This window comes from Pseudophryne corroboree, chromosome 8 (assembly GCF_028390025.1).
Source record: "Pseudophryne corroboree isolate aPseCor3 chromosome 8, aPseCor3.hap2, whole genome shotgun sequence".
Classification (NCBI taxonomy): Eukaryota; Metazoa; Chordata; class Amphibia; order Anura; family Myobatrachidae; genus Pseudophryne; species Pseudophryne corroboree.
In genome coordinates this window covers 247,095,954-247,111,950 of record NC_086451.1, presented here as the reverse complement: position 1 = coordinate 247,111,950, position 15,997 = coordinate 247,095,954, and the positions used below count along the sequence as shown (strand labels likewise).

The window sequence follows — 15,997 nt, the reverse complement described above, 5'->3', positions numbered from 1 at the left end:
CGTAGTCTCTCAGAACACCATCACCTCCCCCTGCATCATCTCTCAGCACACCATCACTTACCCTGTGTCTTCTCTAAGCACATCATGACATTCTATGTCTCTCATTGTCCCACCCTTCATTCTGTGTCCCTCTGTGTGTCTTCCCCCTTCATTCTGTATCTCTCAATGTGTCTCCCTCCTTTCACTCTATGTCTCTCAGTGTGTTTCCCCCTTTCGTTCTATGTCTCAGATTGTGCCCCCCTTTATTCTATGTCTCTCAGTGTGTCACCCCCCTTCATTCTGTCTCTCAATGTGTCTCTCACTACCTTCTATGTCTCTCAGTATGTCTCAATCCCCCCTCTATGTCTCACAGTGTGACTCCCCCACTATGTCTTTCAGTGTGTCCCTCCCCCCTCTATGTCTCTCAGTGTGTCTCTCCCTCACCCCTTCTATGTCTTCTATGTCTCTCAGTGTGTCTCCCCCCATTCTAATCCTGTCACATTGTCATCTCACTGCCCCCCCTCCCCACCCTTACCTACTGGGAGCTGATAACCGTAAGCCGGCAGGGTGACGCGCCTGGGAGCCTGAAGCTGATGACTGGGAGGTGACAGGCAGCAGGGTGTGTGAATTATGCATAAACTAGTTTTTGTGTAATTTGAGGCCATTTTCCCCCCCAAAAAATGACATGTAATTAATGGCCCAATTGAGATAATTCAAATCATCAAAATGTCCAATTAGTCATTAGAAGGGGGGGGCAGGGCCGGTGCTAGGGTGTTTGGCGCCTCCCTGCAAACTATAAATTTGCGCCCTCTCCCCCATACTTAATAAAGGGATAGCAAAAAGGCGAAGGCGCACACCATAAAAAGGTGTGTGGTCTCACAAGGAAGGGGTGAGCCCACACAATAGTACCCACAATTCAATTTATGCCACACAGTAACACAATCTTATTCAATTAAACCGCACGTAGTGACCGATTCTCATTACACCACATAGTGGTAATTTTTACACATTATGGCAGACAGCGTCCCCCATTTTACACATTACGGCAGACAGTGCCCCCTTTTTACACATTACGGTAGACAGCGTCCTCCTTTTTACACATTACGGCAGACAGCGCCTCCTTTTTACACATTACGGCAGACAGCGTCCCCTTTTTACACATTACGGCAGGATAGATAGATAGACAGAATAGATGATACTTACCATCTCTCCGCTGGCTCAGGCAGCCAGGCTCCTCGGTGCTGGCAGTTCCGGAGGCAGGGGAGAAGGAGTAGGAGGGAGGGGGACTCGGGAGCTGCAGCAGCACAGTGTAATTGGTGGTGGCGTTGCTGCAGCTGTCCCTCTCCTTCCGCATTGGCTGGCCGCCGCCACTGTGAATGCTGGGATGAGGGAAGCACATCCCAGCATTCACAGCGGTGGCGGTCAGCCAATGTGGAAGAAAAGGGACAGCTGCAGCGGCGCCACTAACAATTTCATAGCACTGCTGCGGCTCCCTCCCCCTCCTTCCTCCTCCTTCTCACCTGCCCGGGATCTGCTCCTCTCCTCCTCCGGCACACACAGGCGGCTTGTAATGAGTCAATTTGACTCATTACAAGCCGCTGACTTGGAATGTGGGCAGTTGCGCCCTCAGGGCGACTGCGCTGTGTGGCAGACATAACTGGCACACACGTAGTTACGGCTCTGCTCGCTACTCTCGTGAGATCTCACATGCAACCCGGAGCTGGCAGCCGCCTCAGCCAGGGCCAGCGCTGTCGAAATCAATAGCTGCAGGTGTCAGAATGGTCAGTGCCTTTGACATCTTACATTACCAACATATTGGCGTGCTATCTTACAAACAGCAGCGCCAATAATAACAGGGTCACCCTGTACACACCACCGCAGTAATACACGGAGAACCGGTATCAGCGCACATAATATGTGCTGATACAACTTCCCTCCTATATCGACGCCTCATACATTTACCCCTCTGTATCATACTCAACTCACTTCATCCTCTATTTGTGCACCAGACACCGCCTACTCACCATCATCCTTTCATGTGCATATACAGGTGTAGCCATGCTCATCGTTGTGCTTTGTGGCAGCGAAGGCGTGGCAAGTGTGTCCGTGTCTATGGACACGTGCATGCATCCAATAAAACCTATGGAGCAAACGGCAGCTGCAACCAGTCGCAGCCAGGTGCATTTGCATTACGCTGCGATGGGTATGCCCGTGTGTACGCATTGCGGCATAGATGAGCATGGCTACATCTGTAGGTGCCGACACAACAGGACAGAATGTGGTCACAAAACAACACATTATTGTGCTGTCTTTTTTTTTATTCATGTCCATAATTGCCCCTTATATATATACACACACACTGTATATATGTGTGTGTGTTTGTTTTTTATCATCTCCAGTTTTTAACATTTTTATATGCGAAGGGAAAATTAGACACTGACAAAATATATATACAACTCTGGTAAAAGATAAAAAATTATGATACACTTGCAACTTGAGTAATTAGGAGCAATTGCTGACAAGGATTTCGAAGAGTTAAACTCACTATTGTGTTGTAGTGATTCTTGTCGGCTGCCCTGAACTCAGTCGAGGTCCCGTGCACTGCAGCAACATGAAGAGGGGGAGGGCTCAGAAACACGAGTCACAACAGTGCAGGGAGAACGGGTTCCTTGCCTCGCAGCAGAACGAAGCAGGAACAGAAAGTAACAGGTGAAGGGTGTGTGACAGCCCGTGCGGCTGATGCTAGGAGGCGGGTGGGAGTGACGGGAGATCAGTGGGTGGGGTGGAGCTTAATTCCGCCGGCGCCGCTGCTCGTTGCCAGCAATAGCGCACAGCGTGAGCATACATTAGTAGGGTATAGCAGAGCGAGGAGAGCGCCTCTCCTGCCCGGCGCCTACCTGCTTTGCAGACTCTGCTGAGCGGGTAGCGCCGGGCCTGGGGGGGGGGGTGTCCAAGGCATTCTGAAGCAAGTCCCGCCATTTTTATCTTACAGTAAAGATTGTCCTGACCTTTTCACCAGCTCAGGGAGGTGCGAACAAAATCGTCCGAATTTACTCAGACAGTTGAATGCAAGTTTGGAATTGAGTTGCAAATGTAATTCGTAATGAAATTTGCTATGAATTCGCCTTGCGAGTTCAAACTCGCACCTAATTGAATTCCCCCCAAATGTCATGGTCTGTGATCAAGGATGAAAAAATGAAACACAGAAACATAGATACATGTACACAATATTTAGTTAGTGAGTACCTTGCTCAGTATACTTGTTGATTACCTTTTTATAAAATATTTTGCATGTATTCTTTTTAAATAATAAAAATTAATTATTAAATTGTTTTTAAATAACGTAAAAACTAATAACTGTTAAATGTAAAAATTCTCCTTTATCTATTTTGTAGAAACATATAGTCATTTCCTCTTCCTCTCACTTTTCAGGGCAATGTAAAATATAATTGCTGCAAGCACTAATTATCTTTTCGATTACTCAGAGATACAATAGAAACTGGTGTATGCAAGAGGTAAAAATACCAAAGGTATTCAGGTGCTAAAAGTAGGAGATGCTTTGCTAAGCTGCAGCCTGATAAAGGGGGAAGTCACTGCCACAGGATTAAAGGAAAAACAGTAAAGACGGTTGCGCTCTATTTGAAGTACACAATAAAATACTATTAAATAAATAAATTAAAAAAGGCATTTAATTTATATAACACACAATTGCATCTATAAAGTGTTCTGTAACGTGAATTCACATACAATAATAAAAAGGTGTATATTACCCTGATAAAATGAGTCAGCAAATGTATAAATGAATGGATGGAAGGATCCGTTCCAATGGTCCTTGTATAGGATAATGTCTGTCCAAAACAGCAGGAGTCTCTTTTCTAATATTGGAGAGTCCGGTTGTGGCTTGTATTCCTGTGCACCGTTAGAGGAATAAAGGCTGGGAGATGTCCCATATTATTGGTAGAGTTCTCATGCAGTACAGTGTCTGTAATATGCCGGAATCCTCTCTAAGGCTCCTCTGATGGATGTAACAATGCCAAGGGTTATTGCAATTCTGAGTAGATGGAGGATCCTGACCCATGCAAACACCTGACGCATTTCGCTGCATATAGCTTGCAGCTTTTTCAAAGGACAATGCCAGCCGCTGGGGAGAGTAAATTAACCCTCCCAAGCCACTACCAGACCCGCCCTGTGTACCTGGAGGCTGTACCGGCTTTCAAAATTAAAGCCACGATGGTCGCAATGTTCCGATGGTAACAATGATCCCAATCAATGTTTCGATGTTTGAAAAATATTTATAAAAAATATGTATTTTTTTTCTTTCTTTTTTTTAACTAAAATAATTTGGGATAGGGTTAAATTCATGTTCTTCACCTAATTCACTCATAACCCCCCCCCCCCCCCCCCCCCGACAATTTCAGAGTGGTTTTTGGCAAAATAAATCATCAGTTGAGTGGTTAATGATTCATAAACAGCAGATAAAATGGTACCAATGATGCAGCTCTCACTACTTAAGATTGTAGGACTGTATTAATTAATTGCTGTGCCGCAATAAATAATAAACATTTTTATTTTTTTATTTTGCAGTAAGAGTTTGGCCAAACTTGCTGGGTGACACTTTACTATTCTATATTGTGAATTTGTTTTATACAGTGAATTGTTATGTCAGGAAGCTCATTTTGCAATCATCAACCTTTCAGCTACTAAGTATTTCTGAGTAGGAAGATAAAGTACATAAAGATATATCATCATTGTTACATCATCACTTTCCAAAAGGTGTAAACATTGTATGATATAAAACCAAATTGCTATTACAATTCCTTAGGTCTTACGTCAGCCTTACAATGATGGCATGTTATTTATGGCATCCTGTGGGGTTTCCGCACTTTACTTCCTAGACTATTTCCCAACACAATACCTGAACCTGTTTCCCAGGTGTAAGCTATTACTGTAACACTAGAATATAAGGATGTCACACAGACATCCCTACAACCAACACTGAATTGTCCGGCACTGAGGAAAACACTTCACATTTTAAAACAAACCTTCATTCAAGATGCTTTCTACAGCTGTTAAAGTAAGTACTCTATCCATGTAAGTGTAAATATCTAATACTTTTTGGAAAAATAGAATGTTACACATTCTATGTTTAAACCTTTGGTAAATGGACATACTAACCAATCTGAAAATATGCAGATTGTAACTTTACCGCCATTTCATATGGTTATTATTGCATTTATATTGTATTGTTTATTATTGCATCTATATTATATGTAATTTAATAATACAGGTTGAGTATCCCTTATCCAAAATGCTTGGGACCAGAAGTATTTTGGATATCGGATTTTTCCGTATTTTGGAATAATTGGATACCATAATGAGATATCATGGTGATGGGATCTAAGTCTAAGCACAGAATGCATTTATGTTATATATACACCTTACTGTATATACACAGCCTGAAGGTAATTTTAGCCAACATTTTTTATAACTTTGTGCATTAAACAACGTGTATCTACATTCACACAATTCATTTATGTTTCATATACACCTTATACACACAGCCTGAAGGTCATTTAATACAATATTTTTAATAACTTTGTGTATTAAACAAAGTTTGTGTACATCGATCTCAGTCTCACTCAAAAAATTCTGTATTTCAGAATATTCCGTATTTCGGAATATTTGGATATGGGATACTCAACCTGTATAAACTTTTGCTTGTATAGAAATATTTACATGTATACCAAACATCCCAATATGATCCAGTTCTATATACTCTATTCTGTTACCAATTACAATAGGCTGAGTGCCATTGCTGATTTAACAAAAGCAGTTTAGCATTTGTTAGTTAATCCTAAACAATGCAAATGAAAAGTTACATAAAGGTGTTTGTGGACGTGTTTGCGTTAGGAAATGTAAATGAGGCTAAGAACAGATATGTTACTGGAACAGTTGGAGGTAGAAAGGTAGAACATTAACACAAAAAGTATTTCTTTATAATAGTCTCCAAGCATTTGTAACAGGGATTCTTAATCTTAGCACAAAAAAGAAAATAAAAAAATGATAGAAAATTACATTTTTAAAAAACAGTTAAATCTATAAGAAAATTACACCCTAATATATTGTATAAAGTTTTATAATGTGGCCAAAGAGATATATAATAATATAAAAATACTATATAAAACTTGAAATATCTATATATAAAGCATGGAACAAAGAGGCAATTTAAAATCGCTAACATTGTTATTACCTACAGCATTGTGCCTAAAGAATACTAATTTTATAACTTAACCTCATCAATATCCTCTGTTGGATGTAATAAGCTGCCCAATGGGGTGTAGTATTGTATGCCAGCGGCCGGGCTCCCGGCGCCCAGCATACCGGCGCCGGAATCCCGACCGCCGGCATACTGACAGCGTGGCAAGCGCAAATGAGCCCCTTGCGGGCTCGCTGCGCTCACCGTGCTGTGGGCCACACTTTTTATTCTCCCTCCAGGGAGATAAAGTGTCGGCATGCCAGCTGTCGGGATTCCGGCGCCGGTATACTGTGCGCCGGGATCCCGACAGCCGGCAAACTGAAGACCACCCGCACAATGTGATAAAGCTCCGTAGGACACGGTTACAGTGACCAGGACCAGGAAAGGTTGTACATTGATTAAAGTAGAGCTGTCTATGGATTTCACAGCACATATAATATATTAAAGCATATGGTATAGTCACATACTATTTAAAATATAAAAATACTTGGTACTCAATTAAATGATTAATATAACCATCACATAGGAATTAATATGTATACTATAATAAATAATTAATGTACAGACAATATTTCTATCATTCTTAGAATACAAAGAATCTTCACCAACTATCAAGGCACATTCACAAGTTGGCTGCAAAAGGTAATTATATAAAACAATTTTAATGTTTCCACTGCAATAATTCTGTTTTTGAAGTGAAATTGGTTAGTGTCAATTTATCCATACAATAAGGGTGACATATTTATGGTGCCAATGAGACATTTCCCTTTGAGCTGTTACCCCACTGCAGGCTTTCCATACCACGGTCCTCAATGCACACTAACAGTCCAGGTTTTAGCGATATCCATGCTAGAGCACAGGTGACCTAATTAGCACCTCAGTTACTTTGATTTAGCAAGTGTGCTGAAACCAGGACATTACTAAAACCTGCACTGTTAGCATTCCTGGCCTACTGTACAATTACAACAAAGCTCTAGTATTTAATAAAAACAGGGCAGATGCTACAGTTTGTATTATGAAGCTTTTATGTCAGACAGATAACATAATAGGTTTCATAAGATTACATATGTCACCATTTGAAAGGAGAGGTGAAAAAAAGAAGTCTACACCAGGAATGTTAATGTGATCTGTCTCTTATCAGTGGCTGTGGAAAACCAGTTAGAAGAATCCGTCACCAACAGTTTTGCCTCATTCATCCATGAGATCCGCCCCGATCACCTCTCTGATATTGTGCGGCACAGAAGTAAGCGCATGATCCTGGACAGCATTGGGGTCGGACTGGTTGGCAGCACAACTCATGTCTTCAATATCGTGGTGAAATACTGCCAGGTAATACATGGTGATGATCTGTGATATTGTATATCATCATCTGGGGTGGTGGGATGCAGTTACAGAACTATGGACTAAGGGGGATATTTAATAAACAAAATAATCTAAAAAAATTAGGAAAATGTGATATTTAATTTTTCTGGAGATGAAGATAAGTTTGTTAAAAAAAGGTAGAAATATCTCTTCTCCAGTGGCAGCTGCAGCTCAGTCCTCAATTTGCAGTACAGTGACGTATATTAAACCTAATCCCATTTCTCTGGGCACCATAAGATCTGGATCTAATCTCCTTATTTATACAAGTTATATTTTGATTCTTAACAATTGTTTTAAATATTGAATTTATATTGTTTTCTTGTTTCAGGATCTATACTTTTCAACATCTGGAAATTCTGCCCTTTGTTCAGTCTATGGACAGAAAGGTTTAAAGCTCTCTCCAACCCTGGCTGCCTATGCCAATGGAGTTGCTGTAAGTAGATGTTACTATAAATAAAAATAATAAAATGATTATACAGCTGCAGGTCCATCTAATCATTTCCCTGTCACCTTAGGCTCACTCCATGGACTTTGATGACACGTGGCACCCTGCCACACACCCTTCTGGTGCCGTGCTTCCTGCCATCCTGGCACTGTCACAGATACTTTCACAAGGCAGAGAGATCAGTGGTGAGGAACTGCTGACGGCTTTCAATGTGGGGATTGAAATACAAGGAAGACTTATGGGTTTCTCCAGCGAAGCAAAGAGCATTCCTAAAAAGTGAGTAGTTAGTACCAATTGTTGATCAGATATTCTTCCAATTAGGGTACTAAATATGTTTAAATGTTTACTTGTATTAAGAGGTTTATATTTATTAAGAAAATGTCATTGTTATTTATTCTGAATAAATGCATATAAATATATACTTTCACACACATTCTAATTGCATACTAGACATATAGACATTTGTCAGACATCACAGTGGATATAAAGTAGAGATGAGTGGGTTCGGTTTTACTCGGATTTACTCGGATTTACCCGAATATCCTTATTGGCTCACGGACATCACGTGTTTTGGTTAGCCAATAAGAAAAATCCAGAAAAAAAGAACTTGCAATAATTCTGGCATTAAGAACCGAGTCAATCCGAACCCGCTCATCTAAATATAAAGTCTCTTCTGTCTGAGTAGGGAGCAGAGCATTATAGGGACTGCTCCTTCCAACCTTTCTTCTCCAGGTCCTGTGGTTAGTCTCACAGGTTTGTCTGAAAACCAGGATAGTGTGATGTTTGGAGAGGGCTGGTTGTGCAAATAAAAAGCCGAAGTCATGGACACTGGGGCTCCTGATTGGTCCTTCAGGTCACATCATCATTCTGTGGCCAAATGTCATAATTATCATAAAAGTAATGCAGGTTCTAGATTCGGCTACAGTGTAGGTTCTCTATATGTAAAGACTGAGAATGTGATAATATTGCATAGCAATTATTTGATATATTGTTTGATATATATATATATATATATATATACATATATATATATATTTTGTAATAAGTTCATAATCATTTATGCACACACTGCTCCCATTATAAATGTGCCAGTGTATGTATGTATGTGTGTGTGTGTGTGTGTGTGTGTGTATGTATATATATATATATATATATATATATATATATACACATACATGGATACACTGGCGTATTTATAATGGGTGCAGTGTGTGCGGGGTCTAGGGGTTCCCACACTGCAAACCCTGCAACCATTTTGTTTTCAATACTTACCATCCGGAGTTCTATGTCAGCAGCAGTGCTAATGGAATTACTGGGAAAATAGCGAGGCTGACATTTACCCAGTGTATTATGCATGCATGGGAATATGGCTACCATGAAATTTTCAATGAAACTTGCGTATGTGCACTAGAGTCCCCAGTGCACAGAGTCAACAGTGCTGCCAGCTAGGGAGAAGGGGGCACAGGAGTAGACTGCACATGGACCTGTTCCTTTCTTAAGATGCCCCTGTGTATATATATATAAAAAACTGTTTCCCAAGTGCGCTAAATAAGACTGTATCTACAATGATTCTTCCAGTGTTGTTTCCATAAGTCAGAATTGAATACTGGAGAAGATTTGTATCTGGGAACCTGTAACGGGCACCCCTCACCAAGATGGTCACCCAAACAAGAGGCCCAAGGCCAATTAGTAAAAAATTGTTTTAATAACACATGTTAAAACAAATACAGTTTTCACATAAAATTCCTCATAAAACATATATATATATATATATATATAATTATTCGCAGCAGGAATAACTCCATTAATTAGTCACAGACTAGCCCGCCATGGAGCATGCCGCATTGCAGTAAAATGAGCATGGCAACACCTGTGTATATATATATATATATATATATATATGAAACACAACAGTATCTTTATCTTGCGTCAAAGCAGCACAACGGGAGAGGTCCCTGTTGGAGGACCTCAATAGCATACAGAATAAAAAACAGTTTCCCAAGTGCGCTTAATAAGACTGTATCTACAATGATTCTTCCAGTGTTGTTTCCATAAGTCAGAATTGAATACTGGAGAAGATTTGTATCTGGGAACCTGTAACGGACACCCCTCACCAAGGTCGTCACCCGTCAAGAGGCCCAAGGCCAATTAGTAAAAAATTGTTTAATGAGGAATTTTTTTTTGTGAAAACTGTATTTGTTTTAACATGTGTTATTAAAACAATTTTTTACTAATGCGGCATGCTTCATGGCGGGCTAGTCTGTGACTAATTAATGGAGTTATTCCTGCTGTGAATAATTATATATATATATATATATATATATATATATATATATATATATATATATATATAGCCAATGCTTCCTGAAAAATAGGCACTGTGCTGAAAAACAAGGTCTATTTAGAGCTTGGACACTATAAGGCATGACCATCTTACTAATGAATATGGTAAATGTTATAAAACAAGATAATGTGTACATGTTATTGCCATACAAATAAATAATGTAATTATATTTTCTCAATACAGATTTCATCCACCATCCGTGGTCGGCACAATGGGAAGTGCTGCAGCATCAGCCAAACTCCTCTCATTAGATAAAGATCAATGCACTCATGCCCTGGCGATTGCAGCCTCCCTTGCTGGTGCTCCTATGGCAAATGCTGCTACCCTGGCTAAGCCCCTGCACATTGGCAATGCCACAAGGTTAGGTCTGGAAGCTGCTATCCTGGCTGCTAAGGGAATGGAGGCCAATACTCTTATACTTGATGATGTGCCTGGCTGCGCTGGGTTTAGTGCATTTTATGGCGATTACCAGCCTACGTCATTATGTCCACCAGGAGAACATTATGAATTTCTCCTTGAGAAGCAAGACATTGCATTCAAGTCTTTTCCTGCACATCTAGGAATGCACTGGGTCGCTGATGCTGCTGTCTCAGTTAGGAATAGAGTTGTCCAACAATATGGCTCATTTGACGCATCCGCTATTCAGTCTATTGTTCTTAGAGTCCCAGTATCCAAATACATTAACAGGCCCTACCCAGACTCAGAGCACCAGGCTCGCCACTCTTTCCAGTTCAATGCCTGCACCGCACTCCTGGATGGTGAAGTCAACATCCGCTCCTTCCATGAAGACATCATGTTTCGTACAGAACTCGAGAATCTCCTGAGCAAAGTGGTGGTAGAACATCCCCAAGATAATGAAGCCAACTTTGATAAGATGTATGCAGAGGTGGCTCTGCTGTTGAGAAATGGGGATCTGGTGACCGGGAAATGTGACACTTTTTATGGGCATTGGAGAAAACCACTGAGCCGGGAATCACTGCTGAAGAAATTCTCCTCCAATGCCAGACATGTCCTGCAGGAAGACCAGGTGCAAGGAGTAATACAGATAGTAGACAATCTGGAGAGTGTAAAAGACAGCTCCCTACTGCCATTGCTACTTCAGTAACTCACATAAGAATTACTCTTACTCTGTTTACAACAATCCTAAGGCAGGACTTTAGGGTGATATTTATTGATCAGTGTATAGTGTTTATTATGGGTCTATTTTTCTGATCGGATGTATGACACATTATGTTTTTAAAATAACTGCAATATGTAACACACCTCTAAAAATGTTAAATAGTTTAATATACTAAAAGTGCATTGTTACTTTGCTATAATAATTTTGAAGGTGGGCATCATCATCCCCTAAATGTCTGGTTTAGAGCAGAATAGTGGCGGATTTTACCGATGGACTGCAGGACTGCAAACCCTCCCTTACAGGTAAAATCCGCCACCTCAACTTTATGTCATTGAGCTATCAGCAGTCCGTGACTCCACTGGCTACACTGTGACTGCCAGTGACTTCCTATTGGAAGTCCTACCCAGTGGTGCAAGTAGAAAAAAAGTCTTACAGGTAAAAAATGGGTGTGGCCAAATGCCAAATGGGGCATGGCCGATGAAAATGGGGGCATGATACACATATGGGGGGGCAGATACACTTATGACCCCAATAGTGCCAAATACACATTGCCCCACAGTGCCAGATACACATTGCCCCACAGTGCCAGATACACATTGCCCCACAGTGCCAGATATACATTGCCCCACAGTGCCAGATATACATTGCCCCACAGTGCTAGATACACATTGCCCCACAGTGCCAGATACACATTGCCCCCAGTGCCAGATACAGAGATGCCTCCAGTGCCAGACATGCCCTCAGTGCCAGATACAGAAATGCCCCCAGTGCCAGATACACATGTCTCCACAGTGCCAGATATGCCCCAGTGCCAGATACAAAAATGCCCCTAGTGCCAGATACACATGTCCCCCCAGTGCCAGATACTGTATGCCCCCAGTGCCAGATACAGATATATCCCACAGTGCCAGATATGCCCCCAGTGCCAGATACAGAGATGCCCCCAGTGCCAGATATGCTCCCTGTGCCAGATACAGAAAAGCCCCCCAGTGCCAGATATGCCCCCAGTGCCAGATACAGAGATGCCCCCAGTGCCAGATATGCCCCCAATGCCAGATACATATGTCTCCACAGTGCCATATATATCCCCAGTGCCAGGTACACATGTCCTCACAGTGCGCCCCCTTCCCCTGCTACTTGCCGCGCTGCTGCTGTCCTGTGTGTTAGGGGAGGAGAGCGCAGCGTGCGCCTCTCCTGCCCCCCAGTCTCCGGCAGCTGTCTACCTTCAGTCTACATTCAATTAGGTGCCGATCCATGAGCAAATCAAAGCTCGCGGTCCGGCAGCCAATCAGGAGCCTTGGCTGCCGGTCCACGAGCTCTGAGTGGCTCACGGGCCGGCGGCGAATTGAAGGTAGACACTGAGGGGCAGGAGAGGAGCACACAGTGCACTCTCCTCCCCTCAAGCAGCAGCAGCGCGGTGAGCAGCAGCAGAGGGAGGGAGCGACGGCCCGGCGGCAGTGGGTATGGCGTACCCACGGCTAAATTCTTAAGGGCACGCTGTACCCACCCATACCTGCCCACTTGCACCGCTGGTCCTACCTGTCAGTCACAGACACTACAGACAGTTCTATTGGGAGGTGTTTCCTGCCTCTGGGACTGCCAGACTGGGCTATGATTACCAGACAGCATTCTTCCAGTAGGAAGTCACTCCCTGCCTTTTGAGCAGCCCTATCTAGCTTCTATGGGCTGCAGCTGACACAGTCCATAGAAGCAGTGGTTTTGCTTATGCAGAGTCCAACAGCTTCCTGAGCACATGTGCCAGGTCATGGGATCTGGCTGGTTGGGGCTGACTGCCTCCTTTCTGCGCATAGCATGGGTAGTGGCAGCCTCGCTCCTACCAGAAGGTAGAAGCCGCCAATGAAGCAGACCGATGATACTGGTGAGGTTTGACAACTTATAAATAGGCCACAAGCTACACGGCGTTTAGGCATATTAATGAGATTGAGGGCCTGCATGATGGTGAATGCAAGTCTCATATAAATACTCTGAGTGTACTGTATGTGATTGGCCATTTATGGAAAAGGATGGGAAATGATGGGCTATAATGTTTCTCCTGAACACTCACACACATCCTGATATATTTTGGTATTTTTTTGTGCTTTTTTAATACACAGATCTGATGAAACCCATTTTATTTGGTATATTTAAATAGATGTATATTTTAGTGTATTTATATTTGCCTGGTTAGGCATTCACATATGATTATGAAGTACAGATGTTGAATTATGTAAATATGTATTACAGCTTAGACTATTAATCAAAGCTGCTGACTTCTTTTATATTTACTATTAAACAAATAATTTGCATATATTGTGCATTAAATTGTGTTTGTAAAATAACATTGATCATGTATCCATTTTCTTCATTAGATTGTCTTACTTATGACAGAGAATCAGTTTCACATACCAATTTGGGTACAGTTTATAAAGGCGGTAATTACTGTTTACTTTATTAATCACACTTTGTTGGGGACTGTCCTGCTGTCCCACCCGCAAGGGGGAAAAGTTGGAGGGAAGCAATCTTATTTCCCTTCACAGTCAGTGGCCATAGTCTTCTCTGGTCCCTCTTATTGGGCCTTCTCTGGTCTCTTCCTCTGTCCCATCCTTAGCTGTACTCTCCTCCCCCTATTAAACCTGTTCTGTCTGCAGGGGTTAAAAAAGTAGTTTTATGTCTAGAACACAAGCTGTATTATCAGTTAAAATCCTTTTGCTGGAGAAAACATGGGTCTTATGGCAAAAGACCTTTATGTGGCATCACCCTAAATAATTCTGGGGTTACCAAATTAAATAACCCCCATTAGTTTCACAGTGCCAGACCAGCAAAATACAGTTAAATACAGTAAATAAATACAAACGTATGCCATGCAGGCTGTGTGTAAAACCATAGACATGTACAGGTAACAGGGCATGTACACGTCATACAGAACATATAAACATCATACTAATAGAGATTGTACATAGAATGAACAGTGTGCAAAAAGAACAGATGGGGAGATGCAGGTGTGATACAGAGGGTGTGAGGGCCCTGCCAGTGAGTACTTACAGTCTAGAAGCAAGCGGTACAATTGAGACAAGAGCTTCTGGTGGGACTGGAGGAGGGAGATGAAGTGGGAATGGAACAGGCTATGGAGAATAGATGGGATCTGAGGTATTATTTGAGAAGTGGTTTGGGGCAGAACGAGAGAAGTCTTGAAGGTTACCGGGGGGAGAAAAGGCATAGGCCAGAGGCAGAAGGGGAAGGCGAGAGGGGATATATCTCATAATGTGGTTAGATATGTTAAGTGGATGGAGTTGGTGAAGTGGCTCAGAAGATGAGGGTGAGGAGATTGAATTTAAGTTTAGAGGAGATTGTTAGTCAGTGGAGGGATTTAAGCAGTGGTGGAGCAGAGTTGGAGAGCTCAAGAGGAAGGTTACTATATATTGCTATCCGCAGCAGCAGGGATTTCATGATCCGCAGCTTGCGTACAAACACATAACTTCAGCTGCAACATTGGACATTCTGAGCACCTAATGATTGCATTGCAAGTAAGCCGCAGGAACCTTTACAAATGTGTACAAAGATGCAGTCTAGGATATGCACTCTGAGATTAACTCATCACTCATCAGAGATCTGCCACAAATGCTCAATAATTAATCAATCTGCGTATTAATTGGCATTGCAACTGCCATTGCAAGATCATAGGGACTCGGCAGTGCGACTCAGATCCATGCGCAGTACAACAAAAATCACTCAACTACACAACAACTGCTACTGTGCACACTTTGCATCCACCTCTGAATCAGTCCAATACCAATAAATAAATGTATATTTCTACAGTAGTCTGAGAGCATTCAAATATTTCACATATTAAAAAGGTAAAATTATTCACATGAAATGTAATTGATAACTTGGCTGTCTCTACTTCATATCTCTCCAAGACTGTTTACATTGCTAGAGGGAGAACCTATAGGCTAACTCATGGCAGATTCCCCACACAGGGGAATATTTACTATACAGCAGCTTTTCAGAACCGCTTATTGGGGGTAATTCAGATCTGATCGTAGATGTGCTAAATTTACTACTCAGATATCTACTCAGACATGCGGCTAGTCCGCCCCGCATGTCTGGCTTTGTCCACAAGGGTCCCGCAAGGGTGCAAAAGCATCGCATGGTGGCGGTGCTTTTGTGCACTCAGCGAGTAGCTCCCTGCCTGCACAGCTCCTGCTCACTGGCAGGGGGTTACCTGCCGCATCCCGGGTCGCAGCGGCTGCATGTGACGTTACGCAGCCGCTGTGGCCTTCCCTCTCAATGGTCTGGATATGCCTGCATTGTCCGTGCCGTGCCCCATCAATGACATTCTAACACTATTGGAACGCCCCCTCTCGCCCTGCGACCGCATCTACCTGTCAATCAGGCAGAGGCGATCGCAGTCCAGAGATGATTTTAGCATCTCACTTGTGCTCCCGGGGTGCGCACGTGCAGTGCGCCCGTTGCCCGCTGCAGCAATCCAGT

The 15,997-nt window shown here is 42.4% G+C and overlaps 1 protein-coding gene across 1 annotated transcript; it reads left to right on the top strand.

Annotated features, from left to right (window-relative positions):
- Positions 1-5,840: 5,840 nt before the first annotated feature.
- LOC134949822 (cis-aconitate decarboxylase-like) lies at positions 5,841-11,598 on the top strand. The gene is made up of 6 exons (XM_063938540.1): positions 5,841-5,945; positions 6,823-6,877; positions 7,377-7,564; positions 7,926-8,030; positions 8,113-8,318; positions 10,570-11,598. Exons 1-6 carry the CDS (start codon positions 5,841-5,843, stop codon positions 11,489-11,491), a joined length of 1,581 nt encoding a protein of 526 aa, XP_063794610.1. The 3' UTR covers positions 11,492-11,598.
- The last annotated feature ends 4,399 nt before the right edge of the window (positions 11,599-15,997 follow it).

Excerpts from the sequence above, each read along its gene's own strand:
- LOC134949822 (XM_063938540.1), top strand. The coding sequence starts at position 5,841 with ATGCAAATGAAAAGTTACATAAAGGTGTTTGTGGACGTGTTTGCGTTA. Across the intron at positions 8,031-8,112 it reads CCTATGCCAATGGAGTTGCT|GCTCACTCCATGGACTTTGA; the intron begins GTAAGTAGATGT and ends CTGTCACCTTAG. Across the intron at positions 8,319-10,569 it reads GCAAAGAGCATTCCTAAAAA|ATTTCATCCACCATCCGTGG; the intron begins GTGAGTAGTTAG and ends TTCTCAATACAG.